Source organism: Girardinichthys multiradiatus, chromosome 22, assembly GCF_021462225.1.
Source record: "Girardinichthys multiradiatus isolate DD_20200921_A chromosome 22, DD_fGirMul_XY1, whole genome shotgun sequence".
Taxonomy (NCBI): domain Eukaryota; kingdom Metazoa; phylum Chordata; class Actinopteri; order Cyprinodontiformes; family Goodeidae; genus Girardinichthys; species Girardinichthys multiradiatus.
Window position 1 is genome coordinate 28,764,645 of NC_061814.1, and position 16,382 is coordinate 28,781,026.

At 41.4% G+C, this 16,382-nt stretch overlaps 1 protein-coding gene across 1 annotated transcript in view; it reads right to left on the reverse strand.

The window, feature by feature from the left end:
- eys (eyes shut homolog) overlaps positions 1-16,382 on the reverse strand; it is a 336,214-nt gene that overhangs the window by 145,844 nt on the left and 173,988 nt on the right. Inside the window, exons 26-28 of the mRNA XM_047352417.1 lie at positions 7,416-7,512; positions 6,857-6,964; positions 2,307-2,452 (exon numbers count right to left, since the gene is read on the reverse strand). Of these exons, the coding sequence (XP_047208373.1) occupies positions 2,307-2,452; positions 6,857-6,964; positions 7,416-7,512 (351 nt within the window). The remainder of the gene's footprint in view (positions 1-2,306; positions 2,453-6,856; positions 6,965-7,415; positions 7,513-16,382) is intronic.

The following is a 16,382-nucleotide window of genomic DNA, read 5'->3' on the forward strand; positions in this document are numbered from 1 at the left end:
TAATTAAATGTAATTTGGTTTGACAGTTTAGCAAACAAAACATATTGACTCTTGGCCTTAGAAAAAAAAAAAAAACAATAAAATCTGCTTCTTTAATCTTACTGTATGCCTTTAATAATGGTCATGAATAGCGTAGAGTTTTTTCAATTAAAACACTGAAAAATGTGGCACTTGCATATATTCAGATGTCAACCAACAGCATTTGGAAGTCGCATTTTTTGTAAATAGGATCCATCTCTGTGCAACTTTGTCTGTAAATACAGCTGCTCTTTGAAGGCCTCAGGTTTTTTGGAATACATTGGTGAACAAACAGCATCAGAAAGACCAAGGACACAGCAGACAGGTCAGGGATAAAGTAGAATAATATCCTAAGCTTGGAATATCTTGCAGTGTACTGTTCTCACCATCACCTGAAAATAGAAAGAGTAGGCACACCCCCATCTATCCAAGACAAGGCCTACTTTAAACTAGTAGGCAAAGCAAGAAAAGCATTATTCAGAAGCAGGGAGCCACTGTAGAATAATAATAATAAAAATAAAAAAACAAAAATCATCATACACTAATCCCCTTTTGACACTTGGTAATGGGAGAGTCATTCTGTGGGGATGCCTTTTTTTCAGCAAGGACAGGAAAGTTGGTCTGAGTGGAGGGGAAGATTGGTATAGCTAAATACAGGGCAGAACTGCAAGAAAACCTGTTAGAGAATGCAAAATACTTCAGACTCAGGTGGAGGTTCAGCTGACAGTTGGGTGACAATTCAAAACACACACCCACATCTACAATGGAATGGTTTAGATCCAACCATATCCACCTGTCAGAATAATCCAGTCATAGTCCATATCTTAATCCAATTAGGAATCTATGGGAAATCCTCAAAGTTTGTGTTCACAGACACTCTCCAACTAAACTGACTGAGATTGAGCTCAGAATTGGGAAACATTTCAGCCTCTAAACGAAAAAACTAATGATACCAAAATGTGAAAAATGGGTTAATTACTCCTCTAAGACAACTGATCAGTTAAACAAAAATACTTTTAATTTGTTTTGCTTTTAAAAAATGTTGAGAACGAGATAGAAAACCCCTTTAGCCATTGAAGTGTCCTTTTCCAATGACAGCCTAAAATTAAGAGTGATAAAACAGCAACAAAAAAGAAAGGGCTGCATAAAACTTCGACACAGGCGGTGGAGCAGGTGGAAATAGAGTGTCATCTTAGCTTAATCGCATCACAAGTAAACAGACACAGCACCAGACTGATTTATTAGGAAGGAGCTTCATCTGCTACAGCTGAAATTATTTGCGGCATTTGATGAGCAAGAAAAGTTCTCTCTTAAATTCCCTGATGGCTAAACTCAATAACCGGCAATACAGTCAAGTGACACAATGAGTTATAGCATTTTAAGCCACCATGGTACATCATCCCACCAAAGCAGAAAGACGTTTCAATTAAAGTACATCTGGCTGAGTCATCGTGAAAAGGTGAAATTAATGTTAGGCACATATTAAAATGACATGCAGCTACAACCAAAAAAAAAACAATGGATTCAAAGTTGCCGTACTGCTGCACATGTTACTGTGGCAAATTCTTCGTATGAGTTCTGGTTGGTTTGACCCAATCCAAACCTGTATCCCCTTGCTGCTCACTCTCTTAGGGGACCCTGTTTTCTCAGATGAGCTTAGAGCAACGGAAAAAGTAATGACTTGTGCTATGCTGTGTGTAGGCCTACTAATCAAGCAGCTTCTGTGGGAATTGGGCCATGCATGTCAGGTTCTACTCTCCAGAGTAGCAATACCTCTGAGATTTCCCTCTTCTCTGAACTGGGGAAGGATAAATTGATGATACAGTGTGGGAGACAAATGAAATTAATCTTTGTCGTACCTGACAGGAATCAGCTTTGGAGGGTGCACCAACACACACAGATATATACACAAATATACTTGATCTAAAATAGCTCAATATCTACTCAAAGAGTATAACCCTAATGGATTAGAATGAACCAACAATATTGAAATAAACTAAAAAGACTGATGAAATGAAATAAAGCAGAAATTATCTAAAGAACAAGACTTACTCAGATAAATCAGGTGACATGAAATTATCTGGTTAGTTTTTCAAAAAAGCAGAGACCCTATCTTGAAGCAGCAGGCAAGCTCATTAAAAGCAGACATTATGAGACCTCTTTTTTTAACACTAAGCCAGATCTGTGTCAGAGCTGTGTCAATAGCATGCAGCTGCACTAGCCATCATGATAAGCTTTTTTAGACTCTCGTATTGATCTTCATTGTCACCTGAGGGCAAAGCAGGTACCTGTGTATCCAGGCCGGCAGACGCACTTGAAGCCTCCAGGTTTGTTGATACAGATGCCCTCATGTAGGCAAGGTGAAACTTCACACTCATTCACATCCAGGTCACACAACACTCCAAAATAACCAGAAGGGCAAATGCATTGGAACCTGAGGAGGATGTGATAACACTAAACGATAAAGGAATAAGGTAAAATCCTGCAGAGACCAGAAGCCTCAAAAGTAATGTAAAGCTGTTATAATATTGCATGCATAGTTCCTTGCAAAAGTATTTACACCTGTAAACGTTTTCAAATTACTGCATAATTGTAAAGTTGAAGGAAAATTTGACATGGTTTTCAAAATGTTCCATAAATAAAAATATGAAAAGTGTGGTAAAAGTATATATATAGCTCCCTTTTTTTCTGACTCCCCAAAATAAAACCCAGTGCAAATTTACTTAATCAAACAGTAAATACAGTCCACCTGTGTGAAGTTTAATATCTGTATTAATACAGCTGTTCTGTGAAAGCTTCAAATGTTTGCTAGAGAACATTAGTGAATAAAGAGCATCATGAAAAAAAAAGGAACCACATCAGAAAGGTCAGGCCTCTTGATCTACATGTAAAACGTTATACAGGTCCTTCTCAAAATATTAGCATATTGTGATAAAGTTCATTATTTTCCATAATGTCATGATGAAAATTTAACATTCATATATTTTAGATTCATTGCACACTAACTGAAATATTTCAGGTCTTTTATTGTCTTAATACGGATGATTTTGGCATACAGCTCATGAAAACCCAAAATTCCTATCTCACAAAATTAGCATATCATTAAAGGGTCTCTAAACGAGTTATGAACCTAATCATCTGAATCAACGAGTTAACTCTAAACACCTGCAAAAGATTCCTGAGGCCTTTAAAACTCCCAGCCTGGTTCATCACTTAAAACCCCAATCATGGGTAAGACTGCCGACCTGACTGCTGTCCAGAAGTCCACTAGTGACACCCTCAAGCAAGAGGGTAAGACACAGAAAGACATTTCTGAACGAATAGGCTGTTCCCAGAGTGCTGTATCAAGGCACCTCAGTGGGACGTCTGTGGGAAGGAAAAGGTGTGGCAGAAAACGCTGCACAACGAGAAGAGGTGACTGGACCCTGAGGAAAATTGTGGAGAAGGGCCGATTCCAGACCTTGGGGGACCTGCGGAAGCAGTGGACTGAGTCTGGAGTAGAAACATCCAGAGCCACCGTGCACAGGCGTGTGCAGGAAATGGACTGCACGTGCCGCATTCCCTAGGTCAAGCCACTTTTGAACCAGAAACAGCAGCAGAAGCGCCTGACCTGGGCTACAGAGAAGCAGCACTGGACTGTTGCTCAGTGGTCCAAAGTACTTTTTTCGGATGAAAGCAAATTCTGCATGTTATTCATAAATCAAGGTGCCAGAGTCTGGAGGAAGACTGGGGAGAAGGAAATGCCAAAATGCCAGAGGTCCAGTGTCAAGTACCCACAGTCAGTGATGGTCTGGGGTGCCGTGTCAGCTGCTGGTGTTGGTCCACTGTGTTTTATCAAGGGCAGGGTCAATGCAGCTAGCTATCAGGAGATTTTGGAGCACTTCATGCTTCCATCTGCTGAAAAACTTTATGGAGATGAAGATTTCATTTTTCAGCACGACCTGGCACCTGCTCACAGTGCCAAAACCACTGGTAAATGGTTTTCTGACCATGGTATCACTGTGCTCAATTGGCCTGCCAACTCTCCTGACCTGAACCCCATAGATAATCTGTGGGATATTGTGAAGAGAACATTGAGAGACTCAAGACCCAACACTCTGGATGAGCTAAAGGCCGCTATCGAAGCATCCTGGGCCTCCATAAGACCTCAGCAGTGCCACAGGCTGATTGCCTCCATGCCACGCCGCATTGAAGCAGTCATTTCTGCCAAAGGATTCCCGACCAAGTATTGAGTGCATAACTGTACATGATTATTTGAAGGTTGACGTTTTTGTATTAAAAACACTTTTCTTTTATTGGTCGGATGAAATATGCTAATTTTGTGAGATAGGAATTTTGGCTTTTCATGAGCTGTATGCCAAAATCATCCATATTAAGACAATAAAAGACCTGAAATATTTCAGTTAGTGTGCAATGAATCTAAAATATATAAATGTTAAATTTTCATCATGACATTATGGAAAATAATGAACTTTATCACAATATGCTAATATTTTGAGAAGGACTTGTATAAGGTAGAAGACTAACGCTGCACATAACCATGAACACACCATATCTGTGCTGGAACATGGTGGTGGCAACCTTGTGCTGTGGGTATCCTTTTTAGGAAGATTGGTGGAGTTAAACGCAAAGTAATAATGAAGGAAAAACTGTTAAAGTTTGCATAAATCTTAGGATTAGATTAGTTTACATTTTAGCATCCAATCAAACATTCAGCTAGAGGAATGGCTTAGATCAAAGTCTTAGAGTGGCCCAGTCAAAATCCAAATCTAGGGATACATGTCAGGACTGGAAAACCGATGTTCACAGATGCTCTTCATCCATACTGACTGAACTAAAACTGTTGCAAATAAAAAATTCGTAAAACATTCAGTGTTTAGATGTACAAAGCCGTTAGAGACATACCTAATAAGCTGTAATTGTAGTGCATGTTCCTCTAACAAATATTAACTAAGGGTTGCAGAATACAAATGCTCAACAGACTTTTCAGATTTTCTTGTGAACATTTCCTGTTGAAAAAAGTATTTTCTTTCCACTTCACAATTAGATCCTAATTTATGTTTATCTATCACCAAAAATCTTAGTAGCAAAACAAAATGTGCAAAGGTTCACAAGGTATGAATACATTATCTAAATAACTGTGCAGAAAAAATTAAAACCAGTATTTTTTTTCCATTTTAAACCCACTAAAACAAAGCACAATGCAGCTTTCCTCTGTTGTCCAGCAAATCTGCAAAAACTGAAACAATGGCACAGCAATGTTCCCTGTATGTACCTTGATTAAAATTATGTTTAAATTATGTTGATACAGCTTATTCAATCAGATCCCGCTGTGAATCTATTTTCACATAAACACAAATCTCCAAGGAAATGGTGATTGTGCTTCAAAGTTAAGTAATAAGAAGGAATACAATTACACACCTCCAGGCTAAAATCTTAACAATATTTTCTTGAATAAATAAAATCTCATCTACTTTTTGCATGATGCTAAACCATATTTTCTTTTAATCAGAGCTGCCTATTAGGGACATTTTTAAGGCTGGACTAGTTCCATCCCTGTTTTCACAGCTTCCATGAAGCATTCTCATCCAGCCAGGTGCAAACTACCTTAAGAAACAGGACATGTACACATAAGGCCTGGTTCAAATGGCAGGATTTTCAAATTGTTGGCTGATATTCCAAACCTGACGATAAAAATCAAAGGTGTAACAGGTTTGGTCCTAAAGTATGTGGTCTCTATCCACACTACAAGCACAACACAACACACACCAACAGATTTCACTCGCAAACGTTCAGATTTCAGATGGGAAATCTCGCAAACCCTCTCGAGATCAAACGTGACATTAGAGCAATTCCCTTCCGTGTTTCTGTCACCTCGCTTTCTGATTGGCTATACGTCCAATTCAACAGGCTGCATACTCGTTTGTATTTGGGGAACACCCCACACGGTAGATATTGGGCCAAGACAATCCAACATGTTGTATTTCCCCCATTTGAGGTGGGAGTGGTCCTGACGTCTTTCCGAGGAGACAAGGTTACTCTTAACACAGTACACACGGCAAGAATATCTCATAAGATCATCTTAAGAGCCATCCCGATGATTGGGGCATGTCCGAAGGGAAAGATTGGGGAAAAAATCTGCACAAAAATCCTGCCATGTGAACCAGGCCTTAGATCGAGGTTTGAAGATAATGCTACAAGGAGTGACGCATCATTATGGTAGAAATTGACTTTCTTGGCTCAGGAAGGGGAAGATGGAGATGAGAGTGTGGATTAGGCAGCTGTAAAACACACCCGATGTGAACTCCCTGGACTGTGCAACCAGGGAAGTGCTCTGAGCTAGGCCGGGTCACATGAGAGCAAAGTCATGACTGGGAGACAATCTCAAGACAAACCATTTAGGACTTAAATTGGCCCTGGGACTTCTCTTACCATCTGTCCGACTAAATCTTGAAGCCCCGGGGCTCCTATTAAGCACAGCAGAGAGAAGCACCAGTGGAGTAAAGACCAATCTAGATACATGATGTGTTCCTGCTGAATTCATTCTGTCTTCAGAAGGGAAGCTTATGTGTGTCAAGGATGAATACAGGCTTGCTATTTAAAGAGAAACGCTTTGAAGAGAAACACCATGGCCACAAATGTTTGCTTTGGAAAATGGTTTTGTTTTTTCACCTTTCAAAGCATACTCATGAAATTATTTGTGCCTGCTTCTTACTGATAAAATATATTTTTTAAAACCTACATTACAAAAAAAAAAAAAAAAACAGCTGAAGTGCAAATTCTTAGCAAAATGGAAAAAACATTAATAAACTAAAACTTAAATTATATTCATACTAACTTGTTCACAAGGTCCTGGCAGATCCCTGCATTGTTGCAAGGGTTGGAGATGCATTCATTGATGTCTTCCTCACAGACAAGCCCAGAAAATCCCATCTGACAATCACACCTAGAAGAGAATAATCATTTAATATCGACATTTTGCCTCAGATGGAAAATAGGAAGCTTTATGTTTCCTGCGAACACAGGCAGACTGCAAAAAATGTATAAGATTTGTTGATAATAATTACTCACCAATTTTTGTCTAATTGCCTTTACTACACCACAAAACAAATCTAATCAAATACTAAGTTTTATTATTTGTAATTCTTAACAATGTAACTTAATTTCAATATGAGAGCAAATATTAGCTCACTGTAATCTGCTCTGGAAATTCCATTTTAATCTTTTAAACAAATACTACCAGAAAGAAAAGGAGGATGCAAGAAAGAGGGGATGGAATTATTGGAATCTTTTTTTTCCATACTCATGCCAAGCTGAAATAAAATTTATACTTTTCCAGACTGTGTAGGTACCTTGAAAGTCCAGAGAGAAAAAAAAAAAAAAGAAATTCTTTTTACCTGTAACCATTGACCCGGTCCACACATTTCCCATGATTTTGGCATGGGTTTGAAACACACTCATTGGTGTCAATTTCACACAAACTTCCTTTGAATCCTGAAAGATAGATGAGATGGTCATGGATCAGCAAACTTCACTACATCCCGAAAACGACAATGCCGATGATAACAAAGGCCCCAGTGAATGCCATTTTAATGGAACTACTAGCCCTTGTAGCATATCTCATCTTCCAGCTCTCAGCACTCACTGTTTCCCCTTTGAGAGAGTGTAAGTCTAATAATACTACAGTGCCACAGACAGATTGGTCTGAGGGTTAGTGGTTTGGGGTTTGGGGGGGTGTGTGTCTGTGCATGGCCGTGCTTTTGTGTCAGTATGTGTGTATGTTTGTGAGAGAGAAAGCCAATGAGTATAGGGACATCTTGTTAAGTTGGGGTAAGAGGGAGAGGCTAAGCCCAAGAACTCTTTTGGCCTCGTTCATTAGAGGGTTCAGGGGAAGCACAGCTAAGCAGATCAGCATGAATGCTTTGTTGTACATTTTAAGGCAGCCAGGGAGTCTGTAATATTCAACCTGCAGGAGGTTTTTTACTTGCTTTGGTAGTGGGCTATTAGATTATTTACTGTATAACAAATTAACCAACTTGGTGTTGTTGAATCTAAAATGATACTAAACAAACCATCCTTTCTAAAGAAGGGATTCTTTAGTAACAGATTATCTACAACATAGGATTTGTGAACTGGTAACGTCACCTAATAATAATAAACATAAATCTATCCACTTCGAAGTAAACAGTGCTCAAAAGAAAGAAATCATCTTTCATTTAACTGTTGAATAGTTAATTGCTCAAAAGACTATGTTAAACTATGTTAAAGGTTTGTATTTCACTTTACTTGTGAAAATAGCATAAAAAGCAAGTGGTTGTTTTAATTATTCAATTTGTTATTTATTCTGGGCAAAAATAAATACATAAATAAAAGGCAATGCAGAAAATAGCTGCATCAAAATAAATACAATGTTAACCTCTCACCAGGTGGTTTTTTGTTTCTTAAGCTTCTGGTGGTGTTTATTGAGTGTCTGGTGGCCTATGCTGATTTGTATTAAAGTGTGTAAATATATGACAGTTGCCATATGTCCATTACTTGCTCTCCACTAGTAGTTTATAATTAAAAACAAACAGAAAGGTCTTTAAGCTTCTGCATGATATTACTAACATTTGTTTGTTGTGGAGTGCTTAAAATAATATTTTTGGAATGATTCAACACAGCAAATGTGTATAAAAACTATAACTTTAATTTGAAGCAATTTATTCAGGGCAAAACAAGTTTTTTTTTTTTTTCAAATAACTTATTGGTATCCCTTACAATGCCTTTAAACAAATCCAGATAAGTAATTTTAAATGTTACATTTTCATTACCGGTAATTTAAACTTTCATAAATTTAAACTTTAATAGGCAATGTGTATATTTTCATTAACCTGGGATGTAATCATGACATGGCAGAGAGGTCCACTGGTCTCACTCTTTAAAACAGAAAAGACAAGATAACATGCTGTTTAAGCCAGACGTGTTAATATTCATAAGTTAGAATGTCTAAAATAAATTAGCCTATTTGCCCCTTACAGCAAAGGGTGGCATCTCATTGCCACAAGCCTCCACTTACAACCCTTAGATACTATTTACATGACAACTGGTTATTTGTATAGTATAAAAGTATTTTTCATCATACTATAATAAACATAAAAGTGTAGTGTTTGCTAAATGCTACTGTGATTTGAACTGGTGAGATGAAACTATGTTGAGCCTTTCAGCAACACAAAAGGATTATATAGAAAAGCATATCATGTGAACTGTGCTAAAGTAGGCACACATCACCTATCTAAAACTTAAGAGCTAAGACTTAATATTTTTTTGTCATCCCTTTAAGGAAACATTTGCCATGCCCATGTAGATGTGGGACAGGTTATAGTTAATAAAAGTAAATTATAATAAAGTCTTTGTGTTCTTAGTGTTCCATTGGCATATTATGGTACTACAGCCACTTCAATAGTTTCACATACTTCGCTAAATTATAATGTTTTTGGTAAATGCAACTTTGATCTGACAGAAGTACTTCCCACAAATGAGTTTTTACACTTAAAAGTTCTTAAACAAGTATGCTTGTTTAATCTTAAATGCATAAAAAACTAAAAACTATATATCATTTTCAGATATTGTATTTATCTTTTTGACAACAGCATTTTCACATTTTTTACAACTGAATGTACTGAAATCAGAAGGTAAAAATACTATATTGGCATCAGTAATTGTATAATTATCTTTTGCTTTCAAAATCCGCTGTCCTACAGAGAACAAATGCCATAAAATAACACAAAAGATTGACACTCCAATTTTTATAAATTTACAAAGTAAAGCAAAAATGTAAGACAAAGCGAGTGACACTACTAAGTGCATCCAGGGACATATGAGACCACGAAGAGAACAGCGTGTTTGGTGAGTTATGGGACAACACAGATTTCCCAGCTGGTCTGTCAGTCAAAGCCACAGTGGAGCACCTTGGGGACAATTTCGAATGTCAATGCAATGTAATGCATCTTCTACCACTAAGCAGTGACTGGAGGCCTCTCTTTGACAGAGTACAGAGCGGGATACCCAAGGCACGAGCCCACAAAGTCATTCCATCATCTGGTGAGAGCTACAGTATGTGATCACTGCAGCTGCCAGTTACTGTCTCAGAGGAGAAGAAATTGTGCGTAATCCCCAGTGGATACTCAGCTAACTTTGATTGACATTTCAATTGGAAAATGATGAATGTCTTCTTTTTAATTTTTTCGCAAGTGTACGTTTGGTTTGGACTAACAAAGTTGAGACTTTTGTCTTCAAGCATGCAGATGTAACAGTTTCTAAGGAAACTAAAATTCTATCACCCACTGATCCTGAATATACATATTAGGATCTCTGTCTGTGCGTCATCCATGTGCTGTCACACATCAAATGTCAGATGTCACTGGTGTTTTAATCTGTGCAGGATTATCTTGCCCAAACAAAAATGCAACATGACTGGAGGTTTTCTATCACAGTTCTGACCTTCTGAATTTAATTGTTGATCAAAATCTATTGGGATTTTGATTTGTGAGCCTTTTCTGTGTTTGTTTGTAGCATCAACTAAGATTAAAAGTCATTGTGGCCTTAAAAGGTTTAGGAAAGGACAATAATTGTTTATTATTCAAATCTTGCCGAAAAATGCAGAATTTGTTTTTCAAAAAGGTTGTTTGCTTAGTTTGTGAGTTTAGTCTAATGATACAGCTGATTTCCAAGCTCAAAGTTTTGTGAATTTCTGAGCCACCAGTACCAAATGTAGCGTTTTCTGACTTCTTGTTAGGAACATCATAAAAATATATATGAACAGAATTAAACCTCTTTTTATAGCCTTCCTCATTTATTTTAGAAGCAAAGCAATGTCTCATCGGTGTCGGAGAGAACAGTTGCTAAACACAGACCTTTAAAATAATTTTAAAACAAGGAGAAAATTTAAAATCTCTTGAGCACTCTATATTAGCAAATAGTGAGGCTATCATTACAAAAGTAGCCCCCCCCCCCCCAACAAAAAAAAGGCTAAAAACATTTCCTAATCCAACATGTTCAATTATAGAAGGACAGAAGGAGGTTAAGTTTAAAGGTTAAAACAAAGTACCTTTGCTATACTCTATTCAGCCTTTCTGGTATCTGCACAATTGTACTCTCAAAAAAAAAGGAACCCCAGACATGTTTCAAGTTCTCATACTCGTCGTCTTCCGCTTTATCCGGGACCGGGTCGCGGGGGCAGCAGACTCAGCAGAGACGCCCAGACGTCCCTCTCCCCAGACACCTCCTCCAGCTCCTCCGGGGGGAGCCCAAGGCGTTCCCAAGCCAGCTGAGAGACATAGTCCCTCCAGCGTGTCCTGGGCCGTCCCCCGGGGCCTCCTCCCTGTGGGATGTGCCTGGAACACCTCCCGAGGAAGGTGTCCAGGAGGCATCCGGTATAGATGCCCGAGCCACCTCAACTGGCTCCTCTCGATGTGGAGGAGTAGCGGTTCTACTCCGAGCCCCTCCCGGATGGCCGAGCTCCTCACCCTATCTCTAAGGGAGTGCCCGGCCACCCTACGGAGGAAGGTCATTTCCGCCGCTTGTATCCGGGATCTCATTCTTTCGGTCATGACCTAAAGTTCATGGCCATAGGTGAGGGTAGGAACGTAGACCGACCGGTAAATCGAGAGCTTCCCTTACGGCTCAGCTCTCTCTTCACCACAACGGACCGGCACAGCGCCCCCATTACTGTGGCAGACGCACCGATCCATCTGTCGATCTCCCGCTCCATTCTTCCCTCACTCGTGAACAAGACCCCAAGATACTTAAACTCCTCCACTTGAGGCAGGAACTCCCCTCCAACCTGAAGAGGACAAACCACCCTTTTCCGGTCGAGAACCATGGCCTCGGACTTGGAGGAGCTGATCTTCATCCCAGCCGCTTCACACTCGGCTGCGAACCGCCCCAGTGCATGCTGTAGGTCTTGGCTAGAGGGGGCCAGCAGGACCATGTCATCTGCAAAAAGAAGAGACGAAATCCTCTGGTCCCCACACCAGACCCCCTCCGGCCCTTCGCTGCGCCTAGAAATCCTGTCCATAAAAGTTATGAACAGGACCGGTGACAAAGGGCAGCCTTGCCGGAGTCCAACATGCACCGGGAACAGGTCCGACTTAGTGCCGGCAATGCGAACCAAACTCCTGTTCCGCTTGTACAGAGATCGGATGGCCCCTAGTAAAGGGCCCCCGATTCCATACTCCTGGAGCACCCCCCACAGGGCATCACGAGGGACACAGTCAAATGCTTTCTCCAGGTCCACAAAACACATGTGGACCGGTTGGTCAAACTCCCATGAACCCTCGAGCACCCTGTAGAGGGTATAGAGCTGGTCCAGTGTTCTACGGCCGGGACAAAAACCACACTGCTCCTCCTGAATCCGGGGTTCAACTATCGGCCGGACTCTCCTCTCCAATACCCTGGTGTAGGCCTTACCAGGGAGGCTGAGGAGTGTGATCCCCCTGTAGTTGGAACACACCCTCCGGTCACCCTTCTTATGTAGGGGGACCACCACCCCAGTCTGCCAATCCAAAGGCACTGTCCCCGTCCGCCACGCAATGTTGAAGAGGCGTGTCAACCATGACAGCCCCACAACATCTCAGGGCGGATCTCATCCAACCCCGAAGCCCTGCCACCGCAAAGCTTTTTAACCACCTCGGTGACTTCAGCCTGGGTGATGAAAGAGTCCAACCCCGAGTCCCCAGCCTCTGTTTCCACCAGGGAATGCGTGATGGCAGGGTTGAGGAGATCCTCGAAGTATTCCTTCCACTGGCCAATAATGTCCTCAGTCGAGGTCAGCAGTTCCCCACCCCCACTGTAAACAGTGTTGGCGAAGCACTGCTTCCCCCTCCTGAGGCGCCGGACGGTTTGCCAGAATCGCTTCGGGGCCAACCGGTAGTCCTTCTCTATGGCTTCACCGAACTCCTCCCAGGTCCGAGTTTTTGCCTCTGCCACCGCCCGGGCCGCGGCACGCTTGGCCCCACGGTACCCATCAGCCGCCTCAGGAGTCCCACAAGCCAACCACAGCCAATAGGACTCCTTCTTCAGCTTGACAGCGTCCCTTACTGCCGGTGTCCACCACTGGGTTCGGGGATTGCCGCCGCGACAGGCACCGCAGACCTTACGGCCGCAGCTACGGGCAGCAGCATCGACAATAGATGCGGAGAACATGGTCCACTCAGACTCTATGTCTCCAACATCCCTCGGAATCTGTTCAAAGCTCTCCCGGAGGTGAGAGTTTAAATACATCCCTGGCCAAGGGGTCTGCCAGACGTTCCCAGCAGACCCTCACTATGCGCTTGGGCCTGCCAATTCTGTCCGACTTTCTCCTCCCCCAGCGGATCCAACTCACTACCAGGTGGTGATCAGTGGACAGCTCAGCCCCTCTCTTCACCCGAGTGTCCAAAACATGCGGCCGATCATTGACCTCCTGCCTAGGGTATCCTGGTGCCAAGTGCACTGATGGACACCCTTATGTTTAAACATGGTGTTCATTATGGACAATCCATGACTAGCACAGAAGTCCAATACACCGCTCGGATTCAGATCGGGGAGGCCATTCCTCCCGATCACGCCTCTCCAGGTGTCACTGTCGTTTCCCACGTGGGCGTTGAAGTCCCCCAGCAGAATAATGGAGTCCCCAGGAGGGGCACTATCCAGCACCCCCGACAGGGACGCCAAGAAGGCTGGGTACTCCGCACTACCACTCGGCCCGTAGGCTGAAATGATAGTCAGAGACCTCTCCCCAACCCGAAGGCACAGGGATGCGACCCTCTCATCCACTGGGGTAAACCCCAACACGAGACGGCTGAGCTGGGGGGCGACAAGCAAACCCACCCCAGCCCGCCGCCTCTCCCCGTGGGCCACTCCAGAGTAGAGAGTCCAGCCCCTCTCGTGGAGATGGGTTCCAGAGCCCACGCTGTGCGTGGAGGCGAGCCCGACTATTTCTAGTTGATATCTCTCGACCTCCCGCACAAGCTCAGGCTCCTTCCCCCCCCAGCGAGGTGACATTCCACGTCCCTAGAGCCAGCCTAAGCATCCGGGGATCGGGCCGCCGAGGTCTCCACCTTCGTCCGCCGCCCAATCCTCTTTGCGCCGGTCCCTCACGTTTCCCCCTGCAGGTGGTGGGCCCACTGGGGGATGGTCTCGCGTCTCTCGATCGGGCTTGGCCCGGCCGGGTCCCGCGAGGAGCAACCCAGCCACCAGGCGCTCTCCGACGAGTCCCGACCCCAGGCCTGGCTCCAGGGTGGGGCCGTACCGGGCGACGTCACGTGCCTCGATTTTGTAGTCGTCATGAGGGGTTCTTGAACCGCTCTTTGTCTGACCCGTCACCTAGAGCCTGTTTGCCATGGGAGACCCTACCAGGGGCATTTAAGCCCTAGACAACATAGCCTCTAGGATAATTCGAGCACTCAAACCCCTCCACCACGTTAAGGTGGCGGTTCAAGGACGGGTGTTTCAAGTTTGTATGCAAAATATAATTTCCTTTTAATAGCTTGTTATTTTTTTGCGCTTCCTTGGATCTGATTTTGCATACCTCACAAAGTGTTGGCAGCACAACCTGGTAGCACTTAGCATGGTATGTTCATTCATCAAAAATAAACTTGAGATTTTTGGGTTTCTGAAAGATGGTCATTGGTCCATGCTGATCAAGCTGAAACTTAATTGGTTTCACTGACCGGTTTTCAGCGAAGCACAAATTTTGTCTATGAGTACTTACAGCAAATGGAAAGAATATGATGAAAGTAAATTATTTTTTCTGAAACCTTTAACACACAGTATTTTGATTTGTTTTGAAATTTTGCAAAGATAATTGCATACATAAACTGTTCAACCTGAAAAACACTTTAACAAATTTTTGTATTTAAAACCTGTAGAAGAATATTTATTTTTTTAAATAAAATTAAAAAAATACATATATAGTTATTTAAATAAGTAAGCAGGTTCTGCTTCTTAAATCAAAAGAGAACAGGATTCAATCCTTTATGCAACCAAAAGGTGGGTTACTTAAATAAGTAGGTTGAGAATAGAAATGTCTTTGCGTGTAACCAGGCTAGTGAAGCCTATTTAACACTCTCCTCTACACCTGGACCACCTCTTCAGCTCTGCAAATGAAGGCACAACATGATTAAACACTGAGTTTATTTAAAATTTGTTTACAGTACAGCTGTTACCAACCTGGGGCCTATTTTTATGTATTAATATTGTATTATGTATTATTATTATGTATAAATGATGCTACCAACTTCTTTCTCACTGTGATGTGCAAGTGCTTATCCACAGCTAATGTCAGGCCCACAGCGTACCAATGCAGTATTCGTACCGCAGTCTGCTCTTTTGTTTTCAAGTGGCACTATTAACTGTGGCCACAGCAGTTCTACACGCAGCAAAAAATCTAGTTGGCTTTAAACTGCCAAACCACTTATTTGAGATTATTAAACACCACTCTGAGCCTCAGTTTTTCTTTCTCTAAATCCAGACATGCTACAGAAATACATTCAATTCCACCCGCAGAAAGGCCCCTAAAGCTATAAACGGTAAGCTAAATCACCAACATTAATTTTGTCAGAAAGATACAAGAATTGATTGAAAGCACAATCATTTCTTGCAACATAGACAAACATTCCCAATAAATGGTCTACGATAACAGCATCAGCTGGGTGTCTGAGTTATTTTCTTTATGCTGTATAAACATGTTAATGTACTTTTGGGATGGCAAATTCTTTTATTGTTAGAAACAAAAATAAAAAGTTATATAAAGTATTAAGATCAATTAAGCCATATTTTACTATATGATTGAAATTAATTATTGAGGTTACTAGGTTTGAAGTATTAGTATGTCTTTGAGAATCAACACAGTACAAACTTTAATCTAAAAAACATTCTATTAGGTGAATTTTACTTTCTTCTTTGACTCTCAGGATTAAATGTCAGGTTGTTAGCAATAAATACTGTAAAAACTGCCATATCATAATTTTGAGAATATGTATTTTTAGTTTTTCTTTTATACATTTAAAGTAATTCACAGTGTCTTTTATTGTTAGTACAAACGTATTTTTGTTTCTTGACATCAATATCCTTGTCTGTCCCTACAACATTATGTTTTCATTTTTACAGGACAAAGGCTGAACAAAATACTGAAACAATTTTAAGTGTTATTTATACTAATTCTACATATAAAATATTTTTTCTTATGTAGACCTAGTTCTTCCTTATGATAAGACAGTGTGCAGAAAAATTGTTGTTAAAAAAGCCTTCAACCTTCCTGAGGTTATATTACAGGATTAATGTATCTTAAACACTAGAAATCAGTTACCCCACTAACAGACTCTGGGATCCAGGATAGAAGGACA